Raw genomic sequence first — 26404 nt, forward strand, 5'->3', positions numbered from 1 at the left:
TGGAGAAGAGAGTGACAACGCACCATCAAATTAACTGAAATCCAAATGCAGAAATCTGCCATTGCTGTGTATAGTTATCCTGGTCTGTGCACACAGCAGCCTCAGCCCATACCTCTCAGACAAGCTTTCAGACTGTGAACCAAGTCAGTCACTGTCTCCACCCATGTGGTCTACATTCACTAGGCCCCTGGAAGGGAGTCCAGCGTCGGGTTTATAGAGATGAAAGATACCACTTATGCCCCTGGGGAGAGTAAGGGCACAGAGTCAATTTGGAGGGAAGGACAAACAAGGGAACAAGCAGTCCAGAACAGGCACTGACCTGACAGGAGCACAGAGGATGCTACAAGGCGGGGGCGGCTCAATATGAGCATTTGCAGAGGATGGAACCAGGTGGTAACAATGAACCACAGTGTCGAAGATAAAGTATAAAGCATCAGAGCAACCCAGACACAGGACAACATGCAAAGGAGGCACAGACGCTCCAAGCAAGGCTCTTGGGGATGGGCAGACTCTCAAACATACTAGAAAGATGATCTGACCTCAATATGAAGGACTTCTGGGGGGACACGGACTGTGGACAATGGGGAGACATAATGAGAGCAGGGACATCCTTGAGAGCCCTGGGACCAGCCGTGGATGTCGCCCCAATTTTTAGCTTGAAGATCTGGTGTCCTACTAGCTCTCCCTGAAGGCAGATAACTGAGGCCGCATCGTCCCCTCAGGACGGGCATGCAGGTCTTCAGGCTTAGAGGCCACTGATACTGAAGGCCGCGCTGTCCCAGCAGCTCGGGAGATCTGACAGCAGCCCGACTCTGACTGCCAATGTGGCACATGAAGGTCATGCCCCATCAGGGACCAGTCACAGGGCCATCCCCCTCAGAGGGGAGAGACCACTCCCCTTCTGCTCCCTCCCTATCAGGTGCTGACCCGAGAACACCCCCAGCGAACATCCTGAACGCAGACCCCACCGCAGTGAACCAGACTTGGACGCACTGCAAGCTGTTCTGCTTGCTTGCTTGCTTGCCTTTTCAGGGACAAGGGATGGGCTCAAGGTGAGAAGTAATAGGGACTCCTGCTCCATCCATATCAGACACTGTTCTGGTTATTTTACTTAATTACCAGCTCTCTAAATCTGCTCTTCCCATATATATGCAAACATGTTAAAAAAAGAATGCTTACAGCAATTTAGGCCCTTGTAATGCCTGGTAGAATCGAATCCAAAACGGTGACCCTCTCCAGCTAGAGAATTGTACTATGCCATCCCTCATAAATCCTGAAATGTCCTGCAAGTCAGCTAAATTCTAAATATAAGAGGCTTTCTGAAAGATGGATTATGCTGTTTAATAATCATATTACATCATTTCCTTATTATACTTTCATCCACAATATGAAAACCCAAATATTGAAAATGTCCCCCCCAAAAAGGAAAATGTCCCACTGTCTTTTACTGTATTTGGATAAAGGTTTTGAATTATTAAAGATATGTCTAACATTTGGGTTAAAGGATTTAAACTTTAGGGAAACATAAACAACCAAGTGAACTTGGAATCGGGGAGGGAGAGAAAGAGAAGACTGAGGAGAGGACAGGAGGGAAGGGCAGGCAAGACTCCTGTCAGGTCTGCGGAGAGGGGCAGAGAAGTGTGAAAAATCGCAATCCCACTCTTTACTCTCTAGTTACACCTGCCTTGTGGCTATCTCAGTTTGTTTTTTTTTGCCTAGTGTAAAAGCCAGCCACTTCAGAATCACTGTGTCCTACGTGATCTTTATGGAAATGATGAAAAGGATTTATCCCTGACAACAGTTATTTTCAAATATTTTATAAAAAGAGATGTATCAGATACTCTACTGAAAACAAACCAAATTAGAAGAAACCAAACATCTGTCATTTAAATAAAGTTTTTCCAAGCACTGGAAGATTAAAAGAAAAATAAATAAATATATATATACTTTATTTATATATATATACATATATATATATATACATATATATATAATATGGCCTTCCTCAATGGCCCAGCTGGTACAGAATCTGCCTGCCAGTTCAGGAGGTTCAAGAGGCAAGAATTTGGTCCCTGGGCCAGGAAGACAGCCTGGAGAAGGAAATGGCAACCTGCTCCAGTATCCCTGCCTGGAAAATCCTATGGATAGAGGAGCCTGGCAGGCTGCAGATCTTGGGGTCTCAAAGAGTCAGACATGACTGAGTGTGCGCATACATATTTTATACACACACACACATATGTACACATACATGCACATATACATTTAGAAACAGAAACTTCGTCTAATAAGAACTACATTGCAAATTGATGGTCAGCACTACCAGGAAGTCTGAAATGGCTAAACAGCAAGCAGACTAAGAATCTGAAACACTTCTTATGGAAAAAAAATTACTTAATTTCTGTATAGTTTAAGTTTGCTTTTCAAAAAAAAAGGGAGGGCAGGAGGAATCCTCTGGGAGAATAGTCTACAAAACGGATCATGAAACAGAACTAAGTTGGGAGAACAGTATTTTGTCCACAGGAAGGCAGGTGGATTTTATTATAAGTATCATAAGAGACAGTGACCATACGTGACTGAATGAAATTCCTCTACAGATACCAGAAATTCCACATGAATAAATAATAATGACAGAAAGATACATAACAGTAAACAGAATTGAATGTGTTTTTAATAAAGACTTTGTTTTCCATTTTAGTTCAATTTTACTGAAAGCAAACTTTAATAGCCTTGGTTAACAAATGGCATATGTTATTTGACTTTCAAAGTGATTTTCCTTTGAATCACCTTGAACAATATCAAATAATCTTCAAATGACCATTCTTCTTCAGCCTAATGAAAAGGAAAGATATACACAAATATTAAGTTAGATGTTCAGAGGTTTTTATTATAAAGCCAAAAATGGAACCATATCTTCCTAACACCAATTCTAAAGTTCAACTTCCCATCTTTTCTTAATGCTATTCTAAGATTTATCAAGAACAATGTACACATTTTCAACTATATCACCAAGAAAAGCAAAACTAAGTGCAGCAATTCTTATAAATCAGAAGAGATGCTCATGGAAATGGAACAGACAGGGAAGGTGTTCTTGAGAGCAGTTGCCATTCATAAAGCAATGAACAGATGGATACCATATTCCACTGTGCTCCTCACCTAAGGAGACCACAGGAGTTTTAGGTCAGATTTATGTGAACACCGAAGGAGAAGGCAATGGCACCCCGCTCCAGTACTCTTGCCTGGAAAATCCCATGGACAGAGGAGCCTGGTAGGGTCTCAAAGAATCAGACACAACTAAGCAACTTCACTTTCACTTCTTACTTTCATGCATTGGAGAAGGAAATGGCAACCCACTCCAGTATTCTTGCCTAGAGAATCCCAGGGACGGGGGAGCCTGGTGGGCTGCCATCTATGGGGTCGCACAGAGTCGGACACGACTGAAGCGACTTAGCAGCAGCAGCAGCCAGCAGCATATGAACACCAAATAAGGAGTCATTGAGATTTATATTTGCCATAAAATCTTGACATAGTGTTACTTTTAAGTCTTTAAACTATTTTGAAAGATTTCTTCATTAAAAGGCATTTAACAGTTTTAGATTTAATACGGTCACTAACTTCTTGAGAATTTTTGGACTGTGAAAAAGAGAAGTTAATCAACCTTTCAAAAACTATAAACAACATACATTTTTACATATTTCAAGGTTTTAATATCATTATTAATTTCCCCAGAAGCACCAATTGGATTTGCCTTTAAAATAATTATTAATGGTTATGTTGAGTAAAATTTCTAAGTCACATTTTCTCCTTCTCTTAAAAAAAAAAAAAAAAAAAAAACAAAGTGAAAAATAAAAAGTTTAAACAACACTAGTACTGAAAGGAAAAGTGAAAGTCGTTCAGTTGTGTTTGACTCTTTGCAACCCCATGGACTATACTAGTACAGAAATATACTTGTAAATGATGAATCATTCATCAAAACTTGAAAAATGAGTAGCCTTATTTTCACTCATTTATAGGTCAACACGTAAAAGTAAATATTGGCTCTAATAGGTTAAGCACGACTGTATGTTAGAAGCAAATATTAAAATATGAATATAGAAATAGGACCAAATCACTGTAATACTTAACAGTCTCAACTAACCATTTAGAGAAATACTCAGCAATGGGAACACAATGAGTAACATTTGCAATTTTAAATTTTCTAAAATTACAAGTAAAAAGGTAAAAAGAAATGTGAAATCAATTTAAATAATACATCTTATTTAAATAAGTATTGTTTATGATCATTTCAATATGTAATCAATATAAAAATATAATTACTAAGATATTTTACACTTGCTTTTCATATTAATTCTTTGCAACCTGGCATGCATTCTCCCCTTATGGCAGGCAGTGTGCTGGAGTGGACAACACTAGCTTGTGTGTGGGAGCTGTGCACATCTCTTCCCAAGTAAGGGTTTGAACATCACGTTGATAATGTGTCCAGTAGGAGTATTCACACAACAAAAATCAGCAAGTGACACAAGTCAAGGTCTTTTTCTTTTCCCAGGAGAGCTGGTCCCTGAACTCACCACTGCCCTCAGCACCTCTCAGTGTGGATCATCCACACGTCAAGCGCTGAACCGTCACTGCATGCAGCTGTGCCTGCAATTGGAGAGCCCAGATCAAGCATGCACAGACAGTCAGGCTTTCCGAGTTAGCAACCTGGAATATTTCAAATGTCCAGTTTTCTAGAAATTATTATAAAGTTTGGAAAGAAACAAGTAGGCAGGGTCCATTCACAGGAGAAATGAATACAAACTGTCCCCCTGGAAGCACAGGCATTGGATTCATCTGACAAAGACTTGACATCAGCTGTCTTGGGGGTGAAGTCGCTCAGTCGTGTCCGACTCTTTGCGACCCCATGGACTATAGCCCACCAGGCTCCTCCATCCATGGAGTTTTCTAGGCAAGAGTACTGGAGTGGGTTGCCATTTCCTTCTTTTGGTCAACCACCAAAAAAAAATACACATTCTTCTCAAGTGCACAGGGACCATTCTCCAGGATAGACCATCTGTTAGGTGGCCAAACAAGACTTAATAGTTTTAAAAATACTGAAATTATAGAAAACATCTTCTGTGATCAAAGTGGGGTGAAATTAATTACACAAAGAAAACTGGAAAATTTTAAATATGTAAAAATTAAACACATTCATAACCAATGGGTCAAGGAATGAAGAAAATCATAAGGGTAATTGGAAAATACTTTGAAACACATGAAAACAAAAATACAACATCCAAGCCTTATACAGAATGTAGAGAAAGCAATGCTCATGGGGAAATCTTCAGCTGTACACACTACAATAAAAAAGAAGAAAAAGCTCAAATCAATAACCTACCAGAAAAAGAGCAAACTAAACCCAAAACCAACAAAAAGAAGGAAATAAAAATTAGAATTAAACAAAATAGAGAAGAGAAATACAATAGAGAAAATTAAAAAACAACTTGTTACTTTGAAAGGATCAATAAAATTTGACAAAGACTGAATAAGGAAAAAAAAAAATGAGACAAGACACCAAGACTAAAATCAGCAATGAAAGAGGGGACATTACTAATGACCTCACTGAAAGAGATCATAAGGGAATACTACAAACAACTTCATACCAATAAATTAGGTAGCCTCGATAAAATGGACAAATTGCTAGAAACACACAAATTACCAAACCTGACCTAAGAAGACAGAAAATCTGAACAAACCTATAATAGTCAAAGAGATTGAGTGTTTAAAAAGTTCCCAACAAAGAGAGCCCAAGACTAGCGACTTCACTTTCATTTTTCACTTTCATGCATTGGAGAAGGAAATGGCAACCCACTCCAGTGTTCTTGCCTGGAGAATCCCAGGGATGGGGGAGCCTGGTGGGCTGCCGTCTATGGGGTTGCACAGAGTCGGACATGACTGAAGTGACTTAGTAGCAGCAGCAGATGGCTATCAAACATTTAAAGAGTACGAATGGATGGCATCACCAACTCGATGGACGTGAGTTAGAGTGAACTCCAGGAGTTGGTGATGGACAGGGAGGCCTAGCGTGCTGCAATTCATGGGGTCGCAAAGAGTCAGACATGACTGAGTGACTTAACTGAACTGAATGCTTCGCAAGTGAGTGAATGAAAGCTGCTCAGTCATGTCCGACTCTCTGCGATCCCATGGACTGTAGCCCACCAGGCTCCTCTGCCCATGGGATTCTCCAGGCAAGGATACTAGAGTGGGTTGCCATTTCCTTCCCCAGGGATCTTCCCAACCCAGGGACTGAATCCAGGTCTTGCATACCTCAAGTAAATTCTTTACTGTCTGAGCCACCAGGAAAGCCCAATTGTCTCAAGTCCTTCTCCAAAAAGGAGTCAACACTTTCTAACTCAACTCAAGAGGCCAGCTATTACCCTGACAGCAAAGTCAAAGAAAGATATCATTAAGAAAATTACAGACCAATAAACCTTATGAATCCAAGATACAAAATATCTAGCAAACCAAATCTAGCAGCACATTAAAAGTATTATAAACCATGTCCAAGCAGGATTTATCCCCCTGATGCCAGGGTGGCTCACAGATGAAAACTGATCAATGTGTAAACCACAGACAAAAACCACACCGTCACTTCAGATGCTGAAAAGGCTTCTGAAAATATCCAACACACTTTCATGTTTAAACACACACACAGAATAGAAAGGAACTTCCTTAACATAATGAACGGCATCTATGGAAAACCTATGGCTAGTATCATATTCACGGTGAAAGACGAAGTCTTAGCCCTGAGATCAAGAATAAGCAAGACAAGGCTGCCTGCTTTCACCGCTGCTATTCAAAAACACACTGAAGTCCGAGTCAGAGCAAATAGGCAAGAAATAAAAGGCATTCAAATGCAGATGAAAAAGGCAAAACTATAATATATATCCACAGATGACATGATCTCATATACAGAAAAATCCTAAAAAATCCGTTAAAAAAACTATTAGAGCAATAAACTACGCAAAATTGCTGGATACAAGAACATTTCTTTGTAGAAACCACTTGTAGTTCTAACACTAGCAATCAACTATCAAAAAAGGACACAAAGTAAAAGTTCCATTTACAACAAAGAATAAAATGACTAAGACCAGGAGACGAAAGACAGGTATGCTGAAAACTGCAAAACACTGCTGAAAGAAATTAAAGACCTAAACAAACAGAAAAAAAAAAAAATCCCTTGTCCACAGATAAAAACATAATATTGAGAGGATATCGATACTACCCAAAGCAAACTACAGATTCAGTGGAATCCCTATGAAAGTTCTAATGGCTTTTTCTGCAGAAATGAAAAAGCCAGTCCTTAAATTCACATGGAATTGCAATGGACTCCAAACAGTCAAAACAATATTGAAAAAGATGAAGTTGGAAAATTCAAACCTCCTGATTCAAAATCTACTACAATTTTAGTAATCAAAAAAAGTGTTATATGGCAAAAAGACAAACATACTGACCAACACTATAGAATCTTTGGGAACCTTGATTGTACAGAGTATTGAAATAAAGCCATATAATTACATCCCATGAAATTTTAACAAGGGTCTTAAGATGATTACGATGGGAAAAATGGTCTTTTCAGTAAATGATGCTGGGACAACTGGCCATCTACATGGAAAAGAATGAAGATGGACTTCTGTATATCACATCATATACAAAAATTAACTCAAAGTGGACTGATGACTTAAATATGAGTTAAAACTTTAAGACTCCTACAATACATGTGTCCATTTTCAATAACTTTGAATTTGGCAATGGACTTTCAAATATGACAGTAAACTGTAAATAACAACAACAACAAAAACATACTGGATTTCATCAAAATTAAAAACTTTTGTCCCTCAAGTGAAGTGAAAGTCACTCAGTTGTGTCCGACTCTTTGCAAACCCATGGACTATACAGTCTATGGAATTCTCCAGGCCAGAATACTGAAGTGGGTAGCCTTTCTCTTCTCCAGGGGATCTTCCCAACCCAGGGATTGAATTTGCATTGCAGGCGGATTCCTTACCAGGTGGGCCACAAGGGAAGCCCAAAGGACACTATCAAAAAAGTACTGATAAGACAACCTCAGAATGGGAGGAAAAAATTGCTGTTATAGACTCAATGTTTGTGCCCCTCACCCCTCACCAAAGTTTGTATGCTGAAATCCTAAGCCCCAGTGCAATGGAATGAGGAGGTAGGGCCTTTGGGAGGTGCTCAGTGCTTTGTAAGAGAGACCCCAGAGAGCTCTTGCCACCTTCTGCCTCGTGAGAACACAGCGAGAAGACGAAGACAGCCATCCATGAGTCAGGAGGCGGGGCCTCTCCAGGCACTGAATCTACCAGGGCCTTGACCTTGGACTTCTCAGCCTCCAGAACCATGAGGGTAGAAGTCATCCACCCTACAATAACTTGTTACAGCAGCTCACACAGACCTAAAAAATCAAATATCATCTGATAAGAGCCTAGTATCCAAAATATATAAAGAACACTTAAACTCAATAATAAAAAGACATCCCAATTCAAAATGGGCAAAAGATTGGTACAGACATTTCTCCAAAGAAGACAGAGAAGCCATCAAGCACAAGAGATGCTCAGCATCACTAGTCATCAGAGTAAATGTAGGTCAAATCCCCGACAAGGTACCACTTCACAAGGTGTTAGGGGCTGAACTGTCTTCCTTCAAAAAGCTAATCCCTCCTGCCTCAGAACAGGATCCTATTTGAAGAAAAGGTCTTTACAGAGGAAATGAAACTAAAATAGGTCATCAGGGTCAGTCTGAATCCAACCCGATTGGTGTCCTTATAAAAAAAGGAAACAAAGAATACACAGAGGGAAGATGTGATGTGAAGACACACAGGGAAAATGTCCCATGAAAAGGAAGAGACTAGGGTGATGCATCTACAGAGCCAGAGATGTCAGGCTCAGATGGTTATAACTGACAAAAGGGGGCAGGGTGACAGGTGTTGGCAAGGAAGTGGAGAACTCAGAACCCCGCACAGCACAGCTGGTGGGATGTGAAACTGTATTGCTGCAGTGGAAAACGGCCTGGTAGCTCCCCAAGAGGTTAAACACAGAATTATCCTATAACCCAGCAATGCCACTTTAAGGTGTACACCCGGAAGAACTGAAAGCAGGCACTCAGACAAATACTTGTATGTGAACGCCCACAGCGATGCTATCAGACTATACAGCCAAAAGGGGAAACAACTTACTGTCCATTGAGGGGTGAACAGATACACACACACTGGAATATTATTCTGCCACAAAGAGGGATGAGGTACTGGCAGACGCTACAAGGAGGAACTTTGAAAACATGCTCAGCGAAAGAAGGCAAACACAGAAGGCCCCTGTTGTGTGACTCCATTCACAGGCGGCCCTGGCACGGACACACCCGTGGAGCTGGCTGGCTGCCAGGCGGGGAGGGCTGCCACCAGGGACCGGGCTTCACCGGGTGACAAGCTGGCTGGTGCTGGCTGCACAACACTACGAATGTGCAAAACGTACTGAATTGTACGCCTTTAAATGGTTTATTTCATATCATGTGAATTTTATCTCAATAAGAAGAAAAGTAACTAGGACTTCTGAAACCCTGTTTCCACCTGTAAGTGGAATTATTCTCATCTTTATTTCATATTATTTGCCAGGGTTTAAATAATTTATTAAACACATTCCTAAATTTAGGTACATAAAAATCATTATTCACCTCACAATAAAGGCTTTCCCTGAAAGAAACCAAAAAGAATTTCAACTGAATTTAAAGTAAAAAGAAAAACAAGCAAGTCGTGCAGAGCAGGCCAAAATATAAAACCAGAGAAGAGGTCCTGTGTCCAGTGACAGAACAAGCACATCACTTATTTCTGCATAATAAGAGAGAAAAAACACTAAAGGGTACAAGCATTCACAGACTGCAATAAAAGGTATTAACTCTACCTTGACATATATTACAAAGAACTACCACCTTTAAGTTATCGTGTATGCAGCAATTACCGTTCTTTATTAAATTCTATGAGAATTAATGATATGCATGCATGACTCAGCATAGTAAAAAGAAAACTTTACAACTTGAAAAGGATACAGCACACTGTTCCAAGTGCCTGTGAAAAAATTACAATGTGAAAATTTCATGTGTATCTTTTCACAATAGAAAAAAAACTCTTCAGAGAAATGAAACTATTTAAGATCAATTAAAGATTTTATTCTTAATATTTTGAATGCAGATTCTTCTTAAATTTCTGTATCATACTATAAAATATTACCATTTCATTATAAAACTATAATTTTTTATACAAGAGGTGAAGGCAAAATGAAAACTAAAAACGAAAACTCAAGACATCTAAATTTGGCAGGAACTACTGATAGGGATGGTTAACTGAACAAACCAGCAAAGCACTGGCAGGATTATTACCTCACTGGAAATTCTTAAAAGAAACTGAGCTTAAAATGCATACCAGTATTTCAAGAAGAAGAATGGACGGTGTGGGCAAAAAATTGGCCAATATAGCTTATAAACATACGTATTCATTTGGTCACCAGCGTGGACAGCTCAGAGAGAATTTTCCAGGGTTCCAAACCCCTGAACGTTTTACAAGCAGAGAAAACAATGGCCTTTGCCTCAGGTGTTTCAAGGGTGTTCCTGTAACCGACAGCTTAGAAGACACAGAACGTTCCTGGAGCCATGCTCACTGCCTGGGGGAGGCCTCAGAGCCCCACTCCGACAGAACCCCGCACAGGCAGCAGAGCCTGCCTTTCTCAGCCCGCTCAGTGGGAACTGGGGCTCAGTGGGCGGACACAAGAGAAGGGCAATGAACTGCAAATGCTACTGTCACCTTTCTCCCATCATCTACGAAACTGAAGCAGCTAGTTTCTTCATTAGCAAAGAGAACAAAACTTCAGACCAGTCACCACTTTTAACAGGGGCCAGACACTACAGTGCTGGGAGGATAGGGGGTAGAGGCTGAAACCCTCACAACCAAAGATAACAGGTCGGCTCTCACTACTGCTATTAGCACCTTCCCGTCAGGCACATGACCACTTAATTTAAACTTCATAAATAACACTAGACTGTTCTGTTTAACCATAAGCGACTGCTTATGAGAGTGAAAATAAATGTTTTAAGTATACAATGTGGCTAATTATTAATATCAAAAGCTCCCACCACAAGCTTCTTCCCTGACTGGTCTATTCTCAAGATGCAGTTCCTTTAACCATTTCCACTTTGGGGCCATACAGATTGTTGCCTATATAATTCTAAGTTACATGCTGATACTTTGGGTTCTTTATTTATTAACTTAATCTATAGAAATCCTGCCATGAAAGATGGTTATTTGGCTCTTTATGTTACTTGGACTTCCCTGGTGGCTCAGATGGTAAAGTGTCTGCCTACAATGCAGAAGACCCAGGTTCAATCCCTGGGTTGGGAAGATCTCCTGGAGAAGGTAATGGCAACCCACTCCAGTATTCTTGCCTGGAAAATCCCATAGACGGAGGAACCTGGCGGGCTACAGTCCATGGGGTTGCAAAGAGTTGGACACAACTGAGCAACTTCACTTTTCTTTCATGCTACTATCTACCCATTCTCTCTTTCTTTCCATTAAAAAAATTAAGGTATACATTTTCATGCAGTAAAATATACCCTTTAGTGTATAGTTTAATTTGGACAAACTCAGTCATGACATCACGTCCACAGTCAGACAAAACATCTCCATCATTCAGTCAACCCCCGACCCTTTGTAACCAATACCTCCTCCATTCCCAACAATCACTCTGCTTTCTGTACATAGAAGGAATCATATCTGATGTCTCAACTAGCATGGTGCCGCCTGCTGGAGATACCAGAAGTTTGTCACTTTTTTATTGCTGAGTAATATTCCACTGTGTGACTACAGGCAATGCAATATTAGAGATATTGTGGGTTCGGTTCCAGACCACTACATTAAAGCGAGTACTGAAACAGAGTGAGCCACAAATTTTTTGGTTTCCTAGTGTGTAACAGCAATATGTCTTAAGGAAACGTTATGTATATTTTAAAAAATATTTTAATTGTTTCTTTTTTTTTTGGCTGTGCTGGGTCTTCCTTGCAGTACCTGGGCTTTCTGAAGTTGTGGCATGAAGGCTTCTCACTGCACTGGCTTCTTCTTGTTGCAGAGCATGAGCTCTGTAGCACGGGATTAGTGGTTGTGCATGGGCTCAGTCACCCCGTGGTATGTGGAATCTTCTAGGACCATGGATCAAACCTGTCCCCTCATGGGCAGGTAGACTCCTAACCACTGAACCACCAGGGACCTCCCAATGTTCACATCTCAATTTAAAAATCCTTTACTACAAAATAACACTAACCATCATCTGAGCTTTCAGCCTGTCATAATCTTTTTGCTGCAGGAGGGTCTTGCCTCAGTGTTAATGGCTGATGACTGATCAAGGTGGTGGTTGCTGAAAGCTGGGGGCAATTTCTAAAAATAAGACAATGAAACTTGCAATGTTAACTAATTCTTCCTTTTGCAAATGATTTCTCTGCAGGACACAATGCTGTATGATGGTATTGTACCCACAGGACAGCTTCTTTCAAAATTGGAGTCAGTCTCCTCCAATCCTGCTGCTGCTTTATAAAATAAGATTACAGAATATTCTAAATCCTTTGTTGTCATTTCAGTAGTCTTCATAGAATCTTTACCAGGATTACATTTAATCTCAAAAAAACACTTTGTTGATTCATAAGAAACAACTCATTCATTCAAGATTTACACTAAGATTATAGCAATTCAGTCACACCTCTGAGCTCTACTTCTAATTCCAGTTCTTGCTACATTCACCGCATCTGCAATTACTTCCTCCAGTGATGTCTTGAACCCCTCAGTCATCCACGAAAGTTGCAATCAACATCTTCCAAACTCCTGTTAATGTTAATATTTTGACCTCTTCCCATGAATCATAAACATTCTTAATGGTATCTAGGATGGCGAATCCTTTCCAGAAGGTTTTCAATTGACTTTGCCCAGATCCTATACAGTTATAACCTTACAAAACATTTCTTAAATAATAAGACTTGGAAGTTGAAATTATTCCTTGACCAATGGGTTGCCGAGTGGGCACTGTGTTAGCAGGCAGGAAAACAACATAAATGTTGTACGTCTCCATCGGAATTCTTGAGTGTCCAAGTGGATGTTCAATGAGCAGTTATAATTTGAAAGGTTATCTTTTTTCCTGAGCAGTAGGTCTCAACAGTGGGCTTAAAATATTCAGTAAACCATGCTGTAAACAGATGTTCTGTCATCTAGACTGTTCTGTTCCATTTACAGAGCACAGGCAGAGTTGTTGCTGTCCAGTCACTAAGTCATGTCCAACTCTTTGCAACCCCACAGATTGTAACCCACCAGGCTCCCATCCATGGGATCTCCCAGGCAAGAATACAGGAGTGGGTTGCCATTTCCTTCTCCAAGGGATCTTCCCAACCCAGTGATCAAACTTGCATCTCCTCCTTGGCAAGTGAATTCTTTACTACTGAGCCACCTGGGAAGCCCTTGGTGGTAAAGAATCTGCCTGTCAATGCAGGAGACACAGGAGACTCGGGTTCAGTCTCTTGGTCAGAAAAATACCCTAGAGGAAGAAATGGTAACCATTCCAGTATTCTTGCCAGGAAAATCCCATGGACAAAGGAGCCGGGTGGGGTATAGTCCATGGGGTTGCAAAGAGTCGGACACGACTGAGCACGCATGCATGCACGCCCAAGCTCCAACTTAAAGACCAGCTGCATCAGCAGCTGAGAGTCAGCCTGTCCTTTGAAGCTTGGAAGCCAGGCATGTCAGACTTCTCCCTCCCAGCTATGAAAATCCTAGATGGCATCTTCTGCTTGGTGGCTACACTGTGGTCTAGTAAAGCCACCTTCATGAATTATTTTAGCTAGATCTTCTGGAGAACTTGCTGCAGCTCCTACATCAGCATTTGCTGCTTACCTCACATTTTTAAGTTATGGAGACGGCTTCTTTCCTTAAACCGTATGAACGAACCTCTGCTGGCTTCAGACTTCTGCAGCTTCCTTACCTCTCTCAGCCTTCACAGAATTGAAGGGAGTTAGGTCCTTGCTCTATATTAAGCTTTGGCTTAAGAGAATGTTTCCCTTGTGGCTCAGCTGGTAAATAATCTGCCTGCAATGCAGGACAGCTGGGTTCAATCCCTGGGTTGGGAAAATCCCCTGGAGAAGGGAAAGGCTACTCACTCCAGTATTCCGGCCTAGAGAATCCCAGGCACTATATAGTCCATGGGGTCACAAAGAGTTGGACACAACTGAACAACTTTCACTTTCATTTCACTAAGGGAATACTATGGTTGGTTTGATCTTCTATCCAGAGACTGAAAGTCTCACCATACCAACAATAAGGTCTTTCTTATTATTCAGGTGTTCATTGGAGGAGCACTTCAATTTCCTTTAAGAACTTTTCCTTTGCTTTCATAGCCTGGCTAACTGTTTGGTACAAGAGGCCTAGCTTTCAGCCTGTCTTGGTTTTTGACATGGTTTCCTCACTGAGCTTGATCTTTTGATTTTAAGTGAGAGATATATAACTCTTCCTTTTACTTGAACACTTGGAGGCCACTGTAGAGTTATTAATTGGCCCAACTGCAATATTATTGTGTTTCAGAGAGAAGGGAGGCCCAAGGAAAGGGAGAAAGATAAGGGACTGGCGTGTTAGTGGTGCAGTCAGAACACACCCAACATCCACTGACTGTCACCTTATATGGGTGCAGTCTACAGTGCTGCCCCTCAACATTACAACAGTAACATAGGTCATAGCTCATAGGTCGCCATAACAGCTCATAGGTCGCCATAACAAATAATGAAAACGTTTGAAATATTGCAAGAACTACCAAAAGCTGACACAGAGATATGAACTGAGCAAATGCTATTGGAAAAATAGTGCTGACAGACTTGCTTGCCACAAACCTTCATTTTGAAAGAAAACACACTATCTGTGAAGCACAAAAAAGTAAAGCACAAGAAAATGAGGTATAACATATTTGTTTATTCAATCACATATGAAGAACACTGGGCTGTTTCTAGTTTTGGGGAATTAGAATAAACCTCTCTAAACACGCACAGCTTTCTGGGTGGACTTAGGCTTCTATTTCAATGGTATAATTATCTAGAAGTGCTATGACTAAGTCAAACAGTATGCACAAACTTAACTTTATAAGAAACTGCCAGCTGCCTTCACAATGGCTTTACCATGCAGAACCCCAGTCTACAGGTATCAGACTTCCAGTCATTCTGCATTCTGACCAACACTTGGTACTGTCAGGGTTGTTTTTTTTTTTTTTAATAATTAGACCAATTCAAATTGACATATAGTTTTAAAATCACATTTCCCTAATATCAAATGATAAACACTTTTTTCAAGCATTTACTTATTATTCAAATATTTGGTGAAATGTCTGCTCAAACGTTTTACTTACTTAAAAAACTATTTTCCTATTATTGAGCTTTGAGAGGTCTTTATATCTTTTAATTCTGAAGACAAGGACTTTATGACAGATGTGATTTGCAAATATTTTTCTTTCAGTCTTCGCTATTTTATCATTCTCTTAACAATATTTGTGCAGGACAAAAGTTTTAATTTTCATAAAGTCTAATTTACCAACATTTTCTTTCATTGAACATATCAAGTGCAAGATTATTCAGATTTTCTTGTTTTCTCCTGGAAAGTTGACATTTAGATCTATGATCCACTTTTAATTAAGTTTTTCAAAAGTGTGGGGTAGGTATCTGGGTTCTTTTGGGGCAACAGCAGAGGTGGTGGGGGATATGGACTAGAGCTAGTACAGTTGTTCTAGAACTACCTGTTGAAAAAATTACCTTTTCCTGTTGTCATCTCCCTAGAACCACACAGTTTTGGTGTGGTTAGAGCTACATCAGCTCAACATTAAGCCCTGAAACCAGGCAGTGTGTGCCTCCAACTCTGTTCTTTGACTGTTTTCATCAGTGTCTCAGCATAAAGATCTTGCACGTATTTTATAAATAAATTCATTTAAAAACATTTATGTCTTTTTGATATGACTGCATATGATAAAACTTTTTACATTCTGGTGGGTTCTTTGAGATTTTTTTTCATAGATAATCACATTCAGAATAGAGGAAGGTTTTCTTTCTCCCCTTCTAATCTGCCTTTGATTTCTTTTTCTTGTCTTCTTATAATGGTTACAGTCAGAGAACACTGTCTGATTTCAATTCATTTAAATTTGTAATGAGCTTTTTAAGACCCAGAATGTGACCTAACTGGGTGAGTCTCCTCACCTGCTGTGGGATGGCATGTCTACAGATGTCAGCGTGGCTCAAGGCATCTACACCCCTACTCATTCTCTGTCTGCCCACGTCAGTCATTCCTGAAAGAGCAATGCTCAAGTCTCCAGATGTCACTTGTGCATCTGTCCAGTTCTCTACTCAGGTCTCTCTCTTCTTACTTCGTGTGTTTTTAAGCTATGCCGTTGTGGTATGAACACTCAGGATTCTGGTGTCTTGTTGGTGACCTGACTTCCATGCTTTTCTCTTCTGGGGGAGGGCTGAGGAACAAATGCAGGACTACCTATCATCTTTGGCTTTATTGTGTTGTTCAATTCTGGTCTTCCTAAGCTGGATACCAAGATCATTCAAAAAGGATGATAAAATGTGATCCTATAAATATGCTTTTATGCAAGTAGGTGATGCCAGTTAAATCACAATGATCTCTCCTCTGACCAATAAAATTCTGATTATTTTAATAATAATATTATAAAACTTAGCAGAAGATACAAGTACTTCTTAATGTTGATGGTATCTTTTTCAAATAGTTATTCTTTGAAATAAAAATAGCTCTGAGTTTTACCTTAAATGCATTTAAATGATATTTTTCTTGACTTTCTTTTAATATTTTAACATATACTTGGAGTTTTTAAGATCTAATTTCCTCTTATGCCAAGCTGCAACTAAGTATCCATCCAAATGTTTTACGTGATTTTTCATCCATCAACTTTATTCCTTTTAGAACACAGCCCTAAGCTGCTTTACTCTATTGAGAACCACTCAATAAAGCCATTATATAACAGTACAACATTATCTACAGCCCGCCCACATGCCCTGTGCATCTTGAAAAAGGTTACAAAGCGGGTCCAAAGGATCATGCTTCAACTAACTAAGGGATCTACTTGCAAACTAAATGGAGGAATGCAATGGAGTCAGAGCTAAGAATGTACAAACATGTGCTCGCTTTGACAGCACATATACTAAAATGGGAACGATACAGAGAATATTAGCATGGCCCCTGCATAAGAACGACACACAAATTCTTGAAGCACTACGTATCTTTTTCAAAAAAAGAGAATGTACAAACATAGTCACTCCTGTTAAATAAAAGCATCACTCTTTTCAATAAACATCTTAATAGCCTATATTTTTTTAAAAGTGATTGTTCATGAAGTACCCATCAGCAGACAAATGGATAATGAAGATGCGGTACATATATACAATGTAACGTTATGTAGCCATAAAAAAGAATGAAATATTGTCCTTAATATGGATAGACCTAGAGATTATCATACCTAATAAATCAGACAGAGAGAGACAAATACTGTATGATTTCACCTGTATGTGGAATCTAAAAAACAAAACGAACAATATAAATAAACAGAGTCAAAGATACAAAGAAAAACAGATGTTTACTAAAATGGAGGAGGTGAAATATTGAAACAGAAATAGCGAATCACTATGTTGTATACCAGGGACTAACATGGTGTGAAGGTCACTTTGAAAACCAACTAACCAACCATGGGAAAAAGGATCAGATTTGTGATTTTCAGAGACGGGGTTGTGGGAAGGGGAACTGGACGAAGGCAATCAAAAGGCAGGAACTTCCAGTTGTAAGAAAAATAATTACTAAGGATATAATGTACAACATGATAAATATACATTATATATGAAAGTAAAGAGAGTAAGCTCTAAGAGTTTTCATAACAAGGAAACAACACTTTTTTCTATTTCTTTACTTTGTATGTATATGATGACATACGTTTGCTAATTTTACGGTGGTCATCACTTCACAGCATCTATACATCACAGCACTGTGCTGCGCCTTACACAGTGCTGTATGTCACTCTTGTCTCAAGAACACTGGACGAAAAAAAGACCACAGGCATGTACAGCGTGGTCATGATGTAACAGAGAAAAGCTAATACTGCTTGGTTAGAGAGGGGCTGTCTTTGCTTCCGTCTTTATCAAGCCCAGCCTCTCTGACGGGTTCTTTTCCTACAAACAGGCTCAGGTCCCCAGTAGCCCCAAACATGCAGGCAAACCACCCAAGAGGCTCATGCTGACAGAGCCAACACTTTCTGTGAGGTGTGCTCGCTGCCTGCGAGTCCAAGCCGCTGCCTCACTCACTCCTCAGTGTGTCTGTGGTCTTGCTCTGCTTTCCCTGAAATGTTGACACCTCTCACCGAATCCAGCTGCCTCTCCTCAGGCCTAATCCCAGACAGTCTCTCCACTACAAAGGACTCTGTCTCTCCACTACGAAGGACTATACCCTCCTCTCACAGTTCTCTGCTGACTTTTGTAGCCAGCACTTCCTAATGCATTTCTTCCCTTTTCCCCCATTTCTGCTCTGTCCTCTCTGATTCTACTTCCTTCCACTATCTGACAAAGGGAAGTGTGAGCCAAGATTGCATCCTGAGTCCTGGCTTTGACTCCCTCGCCCTCTCTCATTATCTGCTCCCCTCTCCCAGAGAAAACTCATGACAATCAGCTCTAAAGCAGAATGGGGTTGAGAAAACATCATGGAGTCAGAGGCCTGGCTTCCATCTCTGGTACCAATGACTCCAGAGCTATGTGCCCATATTACACTCCCTACCCCAACTCCACAAAAGAAGCACTCTCCTCTAATGTTCATTCCAATCAAATTGATTGTTAGATCTACAATTCTAACCCAAAAGAACACCAGATTTCCAGCTGGCACTTCTCTAACACACTACAAATCTGTCATTTAACTGTCCCAGCTCCAAACCTAATCTCTCAAACCAACAAAAACTCCTTTCAAGTGACCCATTAATGTTGATATACTGGTGCTACCAATACTTTAAGCTTGAAATGCTAGCAATCCTATACACTTATTGCCTTTTATTCACACTTTCTCTCTTCCTAGCCACCTCCCATACACTCATGGTCTAATTCACAGAGCATCCCTTCCAAGAAGTGATCCTCAGCCTCCCAATCTGATTACCGACTCCTGTATGCAGAAGAACCAAGACACTCTATGTGTGCCTCTCTCTTAAGACTTAGGTTTTATAGGAACATGGGTTTATCCAATTCTTCTTAGCATCTGCAAATAGTTGGGCACCTTGGACACTGCCTTTTCCAGAGGATGGAAAAACCAAGATACGAATTCAATTGATTAAACTCAATATAAACTCTGGACACAGTAGAAACAAAATTTTCTAAAATAATTATTTTTTTCAAGAAAAACTGATATATAATGAATTAGATGTTCTGGCTCTAAAATAGCGTTCTTCTTAAGCTAAGAAAGCAGAAACTCCTTTTAAATGCCTTAAAATCCCAAGCCAACTTCACAGAGAGAGCGCATATCTGCAAGCTCACAGGTTTTTTTAAAGCTTATTTATTAAAAGACACACTCTTAAACATTTACGGTTCCCTTCGAGCATTTCTTTTTTTACCTAAGTGGTTTCCAAGACAAAGCATCTGATGAACCGTTGGACCTGATGAACTATCCTCCTAAGTGTGGATATGATTAGTAAATCAGAACACACAGGCTGCACACACTGCTCTACATTCTGCTTCAACCTCCAGCAGCACAGTCTCCAAAACGCAACACAATGTCATTCATTTTCAGCTTCATTAATAAGCTTCAATGCATTCCTCTAAAATCTTATTTTCTAAAATGCCCCCCATTGAGATAGTAAAGCAAATAGAGAGAGGGGGGAAAAAAAGGGGGGTTGCAGCTTTATTACACAAAAATGTTGCCTAGCAGAGAAAAGAACTAGAATGTCCAAGGAGTCTAAACCAGAGAAGCCAAAGCTTTGGCTTCCTTCACTTAGAAGAGGGGCTGTCCAATGTGAGGCCAAGCAGGCAGTACACAGCGTCCCTGCTGGAATATGACATGAAACCCAGGGCCTGTCCACTGTCTAGTTGTTGAGACTGCGGGCAGGGTCCGACCTACCTGGCTGATCCCTGCGGGAGGGATCTTGTAGGCCTGCAGTTTCTGCCTCAGCAGCTCGGGGTCGCTGTGTCGGAACGGGCACCCTGGAAATGACAAGCAGCACAACAGCAGGTTATCCACCCAGACTCAACACAACACCACGCTCGAGAGACTCCTGAGCACCCCCAACTGTCCAACAGCCTATAAATAAAAGGGTTAACTACCCATGGGTGCAGCTGCTTTCCTCTCTTCATCTAAGTGACAGCTAAGCTGTGCGTTATCAGGGCACTACAGGCTTGAGAGTGACACAAAGCTTTCAGCATTCTCAGGAGAGGCCACCCACTCACGAGGAAGGGGAACAGCTTTAATCATGCTACTTGCTAACAACCTGACATAATCACCAAGTAGCTATGAAGCATTTTACCTAAAAATTTCATTCAATCTTTCAATCGCACTTTTTTTTTCTAGTTTACAAAAATACATAAAAGCATAAAGGAAGATAAACGGCATAAACAAAAAGAAAAAATGTGAAAACTCTAGGAAATATAAAAATCTCACATCATTTACAGATGTTAATTTTATGCCTACTTCCCCACATCTAAGGTCAGGGGCAGCGGCTGAGAGGAGCTACCCCACATCCAAGGTAAGGAGCAGTGGCTGCGCATTGCTGGAGCAGCCGTGAAGAGACACCCCATGCCAAAGGTAAGAGAAACCCAAGTCAGACGGTAGGCACTGAGAGAGGCCACCAGAGGGCGGACAGACAGAAACCACAACCACAGACAACAAGCCAATATGATCACACGGACCACAGTTTGTCTAACTCAATGAAACTAGGCCACGCCATGGGGGCCACCCCAGACAGGAGGGTCATGGTGGAGAGGTCTGACAGAATGCGGTCCACTGGAGAAGGGAATGGCAAAGCACTTCAGTATTCTTGCCTCGAGAACCCCATGAACAGTATGAATACACAAAATGACAGGATACTGAAAGAGGAACTCCCCAGGTCGGTAGGTACCTGATATGCTACTGGAGATCAGTGGAGGTATAACTCCAAAAGAATGAATGGATGGAGCCAAAGCAAAAACAATACACGGGTGTGGGTGTGACTGGTGACAGAAGCAAGGTCCAATGCTGTAAAGAGCAATATTGCATAGGAACCTCGAATGTCAGGTCCATGAATCAAGGCAAATTGGAAGTAGTCAAACAGGAGATGGCAAGAGTGAATGGCAACATACTAGGAATCAGTGAACTAAAATGGACTGGAACGGGTGAATTTAACTCAGATGACCATTATATCTACTACTGTGGGCAGGAATCCCTTAAAAGAAATGGAATAGCCATCATGGTCACAAAAGAGTCCGAAATGCAGTACTTGGATGCAATCTCAAAAACGACAGAACAATCTCTGTTCGTTTCCAAGGCAAACCAGTCAATATCACGGTAATCCAAGTCTATGCCCCAACCAGTAACACTGAAGAAGCTGAAGTTGAACAGTTCTATTAAGCCCTACAAGACCTTCTAGAAATAATATGCCAAAAAGATGTCCTTTTCATTATAGGGGACTGGAATGCAAAAGTAGGAAGTCAAGAAACACCTGGAGTAACAGGCAAATTTGGCCTTGGAGTACACAATAAAGCAGGGCAAAGGCTAATAGAGTTTTGCCAAGACAACGCACTGGTCATAGCAAACACCCTCTTCCAACAACACATGAGAAGACTCTACACATGGACATCACCATGTGGTCGACACCGAAATCAGATTGATTATATTCTTTGCAGCCAAAGATGGAGAAGCTCTATACAGTCAGGAAAAACAAGACCGGGAGCTGACTGTGACTCAGATCACGAACTCCTTATTACCAAAAACAGAATGAAATTAAAGAAGGTGGAGAAAACCACTAGACCATTCAGGTATGACCTAAATCAAATCCCTTATGATTATACAGTGGAAGTGAGAAATAGATTTAAGGGACTAGATCTGATAGAGTGCCTGATGAACTATGGACGGAGGTTTGTGACATTGTACAGGAGACAGGGATCAAGACCATCCCGAAGAAAAAGAAATGCAAAAAGGCAAAATGGCTATGTGAGGAGGCCTTACAAATAGCTATGAAAAGAAGGAAAATGAAAAGCAAAGGAGAAAAGGAAAGAAATACCTATTTGAATGCAGAGTTCCAAAGAATAGCAAGGAGAGATAAGAAAGCCTTCCTCTGCGATCAATGCAAAGAAATAGAGGAAAACAATAGAATGGGAAAGACTAGAGATCTCTTCAAGAAAATCAGAGATACCAAGGGAACATTTCATGCAAAGATGGGTTCAATAAGGACAGAAATGGTATGGACCTAACAGAAGCAGAAGATATTAAGAAGAGGTGGCAAGAATACACAGGAGAACCATACAAAAAAGATCTTCATGACCCGGATAACCACAATGGTGTGATCACTCACCTAGAGCCAGATATCCTAGAATATGCAGTCAAATGGGCCTTAGAAAGCATCACTACAAACAAAGCTAGTGGAGGTGATGGAACACCAGTTGAGCTATTTCAAATCCTGAAAGATGATGCTGTGAAAGTGCTGCACTCAATATGCCAGCAAATTTGGAAAACTCAGCAGTGGCCACAGGACTGGAAAAGGTCAGTTTTTATTCCACTCCCAAAGAAAGGCAATGCCAAAGAATGATCAAAAGTGAAAGTGAACGTGAAGTTGCTCAATCGTGTCCAACTCTTTGGGACCCCTTGGACGGTAGCCCACCAGGCTCCTCCATCCATGGGATTCTCCAGGCAAGAATACTGGACCAGGGGATCTTCCCGACCCAGGGATCGAACCTGGGTCTCCCACATTGTAGGCAGATGCTTTACCGTCTGAACTACCAGGGAAGTCTGTTTTTAAGAATGCTCAAACTACTACACAATTGCACTCACCTTACATGTTAGTAAAGTAATGCTTAAAATTCTCTAAGCCAGGCTTCAGCAATACATGAACCATGAACTTCCAGATGTTCAAGATGGTTTTAGAAAAGACAGAGGAACCAGAGATCAAATTGTCAACATCCAATGGATCATTGAAAAAGCAAGAGAGTTCCAGAAAAACATCTATTTCTGCTTTATTGACTACACCAGAGCCTTTGACTGTGTGGATCACAATAAACTTTGGAAAATTCTGAAAGAGATGGGAATACCAGACCACCTGACCTGCCTCTTGAGAAACCTGTATGCAGGTCAGGAAGCAACAGTTAGAACTGGACATGGAACAACAGACTGGTCCCAAATAGGAAAAGGAGTACATCAAGGCTGTATATTGTCACCCTGCTTATTTAACTTATATGCAGAGTACATCATGAGAAACACTGCTCTGGAAGAAACACATGCTGGAATCAAGATTGCCAGGAGAAATATCAGTAACCTCAGATATGCAGACACCACCCTTATGGCAGAAATTGAACAAGAACTATAGAGCCTCTTGATGTTGAAAGAGAAGAGTGAAAAAGTTGGCTTAAAGCTCAACATTCAGAAAACTAACACCATGGTGTCCAGTCTCATCACTTCATGGCAAATAGATGGGGAAATAGTGGAAACAGTGGATGACTTTATTTTTCTGGGCTCCAAAATCACTGCAGATGGTGACTGCAGTCATGAAATTAAAAGACTCTTAGTCCTTGGAAGGAAAGTTGTGACCAACCTAGACAGCATATTGAAAAGCGGAGACATTACTTTGTCAACAAAGGTCTGTCTAGTCAAGGCTATGGTTTTTCCAGTGGTCATGCATGGATGTAAGAGTTGGACTATAAAGAAAGCTGAGCACCGAAGAATTGATGCTTTTGAACTGTGGTGTTGAAGAAGACTCTTGAGAGTTACTTGAACTGCAAAGAGATCCATCCAGTCCATCCTAAAGGAAATCAGTCCTCAATATTCATTGGAAGGACTGATGCTGAAGCTGAAACTCCAACACTTTGGCCACCTGATGCGTAGAGCTGACTCATTTGAAAAGAGCCTGATGCTGCGAAAGACTGAGGGCAGGAAGAGAAGGGGATGACAGAGGATGAGATGGTTGGATGATCGATTCAATGGACATGGGTTTGGGTGAACTCCGGGAGTTGGTGATGGACAGGGAAGCCTGGCATGCTGTGGTTCATAGGGTCGCAAAGAGTCGGACACGACTGAACGACTGAAGTGAACTGCACCCAAAGTGCAGAATCCATACAAATTTAGAGGAATCCCAGATGGAAATGAGATGAACAAATAGGAAAATACTTCACAGAAAAATGACTTATAGGAGGTATACAGAGTCTCTATATTATTTCATAAGAAAAATAAAGATAGACTGCTAAAAATATTGGCATAAACAAGAACACAGAAAATATCTAAAAGCTGTATACACCAAAATCCAGGAAATTTTAAGTATTTTAATAAGAAACTGCAATGATAACTCAACATATTTTATTTAAAAGTTGACACAGGAAGCAAGGGCAATTTTTTTTCAGTCATAGCTGATGGACCTGTAAGTTAATTAGAAACAAGTGTGCATTATTAATGAAATCAATGGGAATTTGGCTGCCCCAGAAGCTAAACAAATATGGTTACCAAAAGCCTTAACCACGAATAAAAGCACACATGATAACACTGCTGCTGCTGCTGCTGCTACTAAGTCGTTTCAGTCGTGTCTGACTCTGTGCAAACCCAGAGACGGCAGCCCACCATGCTTCTCCATCCCTGGGATTCTCCAGGCAAGAACACTGGAGTGGGTTGCCATTTCCTTCTCCAATGCAGGAAAGTGAAAAGTGAAAGTGAAGTCGCTCAGTCGTGTCCGACTCTTAGCAACCCCATGGACTGCAGCCTACCAGGCTCCTCTGGTCCATGGATTTTCCAGGCAAGAGTACTGGAGTGGGGTGCCATTGCCTTCTCCGATGATAACACTGGATTTCTATAAATTATGAAAGTCACAAAACTCACGGTAGCATATATTTTATTAAGATCAACACTGTTTAGTACTAGGAAGTGTGATGAGCAGGTGCACAGCATGTGGTTAAGAGTCTGGAGCTGCCCTGCCTGCATCTGAATCTCGGTTTACCAGCTAAGGATTGGGGGGCTGTGTGCATGTCTGCATCTTGTTGACTCAGCTTCACTCTCTGTCAGCATGGGAAATACGTAGCGGAGCTCCTGTGAGAATGGTATATAAAGCCCTTCCACACGCCCAGCATAGAGGAAGCACACCTCAACATGGGTTAGCCAACATTATTATTCTTAAAAAAAGTCTTATAATGAAATTGCAAAGGATCCCAATGAGAAGGAAATGAGGCTTAGTTAAGTCCAGAATTATTAAAAGTGAAAGTCGCTCAGTCGTGTCCAACTCTTTGTGACCCCATGAACTATACAGTCCATGGAATTCTCCAGGCCAGAATATTGGAGTGTGCAGCCGTTCCCTTCTCCAGGGGATCTTCCCAACCCAGGTCTCCCGCACTGCAGGCAGATTCTTTGCTGTCTGAGCCACTAGAATTATTAAAAGACAGTAACAAGAGACAGATTAACTGAATTGTCCAAACTGCACTTGAAATACTGCCCATGCCTATATGAAAAGGTCAGAAAGGGCAAAGCCATGAAGAAACCAAAGATTGACAAAAAGCCACAGATGACAAAAAGCCTTTCAAAGCTTTGCTCACAATAAGAAAACAGAAGAAACAATCCACCTTAGGAGTAGGGAAGCTGGTGTTTTTGACAAATGACAGAAAGAAAATAGAATTCAGCAACTCCGAACTTTGCTTCTATCGTCTAACAACCTTCCCAACTGGAAAGGGCTGAATTCACAAGGTAACTGAAGGTAAAGGGAGTGTAGATACAACTCATGGTGTTCTAGACAAGTGTTGAACAAAACTGCCCAGCACACATTGTGGATGGAATGGATTAACAGTCTGGAATACAGTTCTACCTATATCGACTCAAGATTGGCTAAACAACCATTCCTGGCAGCATTGGTTAATGAAATGCTGTCAACCTAGGGGACTACAGAGCTGTGCAAATTACACAAACCTGAAAGGATAGAGACTTCAGGTTTCCAGCTTGGCACAGAAAGAGCAAAGAAGTTTTCACTTCATCCCAGCAAGTAAAAAGTTGAACAGACTGGAAATCAACAACTCCACTCAGACCCATCAGAGAAATGAGGTAACAGGGCAAAGCACTGCCCGCCAAAATTAGAGAGAGAGGCAGACACAGAGAACCACAACATACCAGAGC

General features: G+C 40.9%; 1 protein-coding gene and 2 non-coding genes across 4 annotated transcripts in view; 2 read left to right on the forward strand and 1 right to left on the reverse strand.

Annotated features, from left to right (window-relative positions):
* Nucleotides 1-26404, reverse strand: part of PRIM2 (DNA primase subunit 2) — a 333721-nt gene that overhangs the window by 15177 nt on the left and 292140 nt on the right. For both annotated transcript variants that reach the window (XM_086370967.1, XM_086370966.1), the window contains exon 12: nt 20198-20280. In XM_086370967.1, the coding sequence (XP_086227093.1) occupies nt 20198-20280 (83 nt within the window). The remainder of the gene's footprint in view (nt 1-20197; nt 20281-26404) is intronic.
* Nucleotides 11360-11431, forward strand: TRNAC-ACA (transfer RNA cysteine (anticodon ACA)). The gene has a single exon. It is a non-coding gene; the product is annotated as a tRNA-Cys (tRNA).
* On the forward strand, nt 17235-17341 carry LOC147346510 (U6 spliceosomal RNA). Its single transcript, XR_015153306.1, has one exon. It is a non-coding gene; the product is annotated as a U6 spliceosomal RNA (small nuclear RNA).

The sequence above is a fragment of the Bos grunniens genome, chromosome 23 (genome assembly GCF_055505025.1).
Source record: "Bos grunniens cultivar Pamir isolate PY7600 chromosome 23, Bosgru_T2T1.0, whole genome shotgun sequence".
In the NCBI taxonomy this organism is placed as follows: domain Eukaryota; kingdom Metazoa; phylum Chordata; class Mammalia; order Artiodactyla; family Bovidae; genus Bos; species Bos grunniens.